Source organism: Pinus tabuliformis, chromosome 2_1 (assembly GCF_031772625.1).
Source record: "Pinus tabuliformis cultivar Carrire ecotype Pingquan chromosome 2_1, CPIR1, whole genome shotgun sequence".
Lineage (NCBI taxonomy): Eukaryota > Viridiplantae > Streptophyta > Pinopsida > Pinales > Pinaceae > Pinus > Pinus tabuliformis.
Genome location: NC_142299.1, coordinates 424,598,184 through 424,601,955, shown reverse-complemented (window position 1 = coordinate 424,601,955; position 3,772 = coordinate 424,598,184). Strand labels below are relative to the sequence as shown.

Here is a 3,772-nt window from a genome sequence, read left to right as displayed (position 1 = left end):
TTTCCCCGACCATATGCCCTAATACAATCAAGATGTATATAGAGCATTAAATTTAAACAAATATAAATTTAACAATAAACATATACAACCTAACCACATTAATAAACCGAAATAAACCTCACCCTTATACAAGCTAAATGAAGCGAGGCTGCAGTACACCAGAGGGACAAGTCAGTGTATCTCTATCTACTTCCAATAATTTTGGACGAACCATTTCTGGAGAGCATCGAGGTAGGCATGCAGAAACAGCTATTTCTGGAGAGTATCGAGGTAGGCGGACATTCCAAAATTGCACAACGCACATATTGATTTGGTAGCACCCATCAAATCATCCATGGGATGCGGTTTAAGAAGCGACGACGAGACTGCGACGCAAATGAAAGAAATGTGCAGCAAGATTTGGGATTGGGACGTGTTCTTTTCCCAAAAAAAAATCTTCACGAATAACCAGAGAAGCCCATCCTTACATTGGGTTTCTGCACAAATAACTAGAGAAACCTGTCCTCACTAATAATAAAGAAAAATCATGACATGGTTTACAACATTGCACATGCGCCTGACCAGAAAACTACGGTGACATTTACTTCCAATGAAATATTTATTTTTCTGCCAATGCAAACTTCAGCGGATGATCAGACCATGGATATTGAAATGGTAATCAGAATATGCTACTGAATTTAAATTGACCATATATAGCATACAGATAAGCGTTATAATTATATTTGGAGTATTAATATTTTGGAATTTTAATACTAATAAATAATGAAAAAAAAATATTTATAACTTACATAATATTTCATAATACTAATATTAACACTATAATATAATTTACATAATACTTTATAACACTAACATTATGATTCAATTAACACCATAATTGAGCCACTCAACCAGTGGCCATGTACTATCTGCTCCTAAGTGCTAATAACCTAAATGAATATAATAACATGATTCATTAATTGAGCTGCTGGCCATGGACTATCTGCTCCTTATTTTAAGTGCTAATAAGCTGAATGAATATAATAACGAGTCCCATAACGAAGGTTTGATCTATTCCAGGCTGCACTACAAGTCCGAGCACATCGTCTCCTAACATTATCTCAGATGTCGCTTCTTTTGGTTTGACCTGCGTTCGCCACCAAACCAAAGGAACCAATGAAGGAACTAATTCCATATTGGTCAAACATGTCCTTCACTTTCTGTCAATATATTTACGTATATCAATCATTATATGGATATAACAAACCTGAGCGATAATTTGACGAGAGGCGCTGAATATAGTGAATGAAGAAGGGTTACAGAGGGATCCCTCGATTTGATAATCGTAATGGCAAGTCTCTCTGTAATTTTTTTCTCCCTCTGACTGAGTAACCAACACTTTGGCTAGGGCTTTGCTTGAGAAGAGCCAACAAGAAGACTTTATAATAACACTGAACTCTGGCTTCCCACAGCCAACACCGTCTCCTCTAAATGCTTCCCATCTCTGGCTCAGACTCAATCGCTGGAAGGCCCAATTCAAAACAAAATTAATCGATATGAAAGGATGCAAAGACCCAATTCAAAACAATTAATCCATATGAAAGGTACCTAGCCAGGAAGTTACTGAAATTTTAATCAAAGTGGTGAAATTCTCTGATGAGTGTAGCCCCTAGAGATATTACAATACCTTGTCACGGTGTAGTGTGAGTAGAACATTACCCACAGCATCCATGAGGAAGAGCTCACGTTCAATTTTGGATGCGTAATTATCGACCCTGAAGACCAGATTTCCGGAAGAATCAAAGACTGTGAAGCCTTCGCCATTGAAGAGGAGTGATTTCTTCCAAACAGTGAATGTGGCCGGAGAACAATACTTGTTATCATCAGGCGAGTGGGAGGAGGAGCTACCATGCAGGTTATCACGCATCCCTTTCCAGCCCGACACTCCCTTGCACAGACGAAGTAAACAAAAAGGATTCTACGGAATATTCTGCACGCAGCTTCCGCCATCGTACATTTATATCTCGTCAGTTTCGTTCAGCCACATAAAAAATTATCGAATCATTTCCTCGGCGCTCATCGCTCTCCTAAGATCTGATCGTTTCTGGAAGTATGCAACGTCACTCGTTTCTCCAGCAAGGACCTATGTGGATAAACGCAATCTGTTTTAAAAAATTAGTTTTCCAGCGAGGAATTTGTAAAAACTCAATTCCTTATTTTATTTTCCAGTAACTACTGGAAGTTACCGTTGTTCTTAATTAAGAGAATTTTATTTGTATAATTTTGGGTTGCGAGATTTTATTTATCCTTTTTTCTGTGGCCCAGAGGAACCCAGCAGCGCTTTACTAACACAATTATTTTAAAATTTTTAGGGGCTAGGGTGTGTCTTTTTTTCCTTGGTCTCTCAAGTTTCAACTATTTCCAAATTCGCAACAAAGGGATTTGGGATTTGAACGTGGGTCTCTCTAGTTTCAACCATTTCCTAGGTCGCAACAAGGGGATTTGAACTTGGGTCTCTGGAGTTTCAACCATTTCACATACCATTTCCTAGGTCGCAACAAGGGGATTTGAACCTGGGTCTCTGGAGTTTCAGCCATTTCATTTCACATACTATTTCCTAAGCCCCAACAAGGGGATTTTGAACCAAGGGAGTTTCAACCATTTCACATACCATTTCTTCCAGTTTCAACCATTTCACATATCATTCCCTAAGTAGCAACAAGGCGATTTGAACTTGGGTCTCCGGAGTTTCAACCATTTCACATACCATTTCCTAGGTCGCAACAAGGGCATTTGAACCTAGGTCTCTGGAGTTTCAACCATTTCACATACCATTTCCTCAACAAAGAGATTTGAACCTGAGTCTCTGGAGTTTCAACCATTTCACGTATTTGGGATTAACAATTAAGCATCCCGAGAAAATAGATTTAATTTATTTTTAAATTAAAAATTTGAAATAATTCTAATTTCATAATTATTAATAAATCAAGAAGGATTTTTCTTTTGCTTTGTCCAAAACTTATTCACTAAAATGTTGAATTTTTTTAGCAAAAAGACAGATTTGATAACTAATTTTAAATATCAAATAAATTTCTCATAAATATTTAATTTTAAAATTTTACCCTATTTAGTTTTCTTCTTTTAATTTCATGAAAGACTAAAGTTTAAAGTAATCTATTTTAATACATTTTTTTTCAAAATTTAGTTAAATTTTATTGCAATTATAAGTTTTAATATAAAGTAATTAAAAAAATAAAATATGGAATATATTTATATATTTAAAAAATAAAATTTAAATAATAAAAATATTTAATTAAATTGAAAATTATATAATGAAAAAACCAAATATTTAAATTCCACATTAAAATAAAAATTCTAATTTTATTTTTTAATGATATTATTTTTATTAATTTAAAAAAATATATATATAACCACATTTCTTAAATTTCTAATAATAATAATATTAAAAAAATCAAAATATTGAAAAATAGTTTCATTTACATTCTATTTATTTATTCTTAGAATTTTAATGTTGCTATCATAAACTAACCTAACAAAGTTATTAACTTGTCATACATTCTAAGATTAAATGTTTTTGTTGTCATCCTTCAATGTTCGATCTTTCTATAACTTAGGATAGTATGGATTGATTTTGCTCCCTGCATGTTTAGAGTGTTTACTGCCTTATATTTGTAAGACTATAATTTTTCTCTAATTTTAAACACTTGACTTGTTCTTGTAATTATTTTATTAAATCTTTATGTTTTTTTTATTTTTCCTTGTTGATCTTTTA

The 3,772-nt window shown here is 33.5% G+C and overlaps 1 protein-coding gene across 1 annotated transcript; it reads right to left on the bottom strand.

The window, feature by feature from the left end:
• Positions 1-994: 994 nt before the first annotated feature.
• On the bottom strand, positions 995-1,906 carry LOC149200712 (protein LURP-one-related 11-like). The gene is made up of 3 exons (XM_089401042.1): positions 1,667-1,906; positions 1,247-1,501; positions 995-1,126 (listed from the first exon to the last, which is right to left on the bottom strand). The coding sequence occupies exons 1-3, from the start codon at positions 1,904-1,906 to the stop codon at positions 995-997; spliced, it is 627 nt and encodes a 208-aa protein (XP_089257168.1).
• Positions 1,907-3,772: the final 1,866 nt, after the last annotated feature.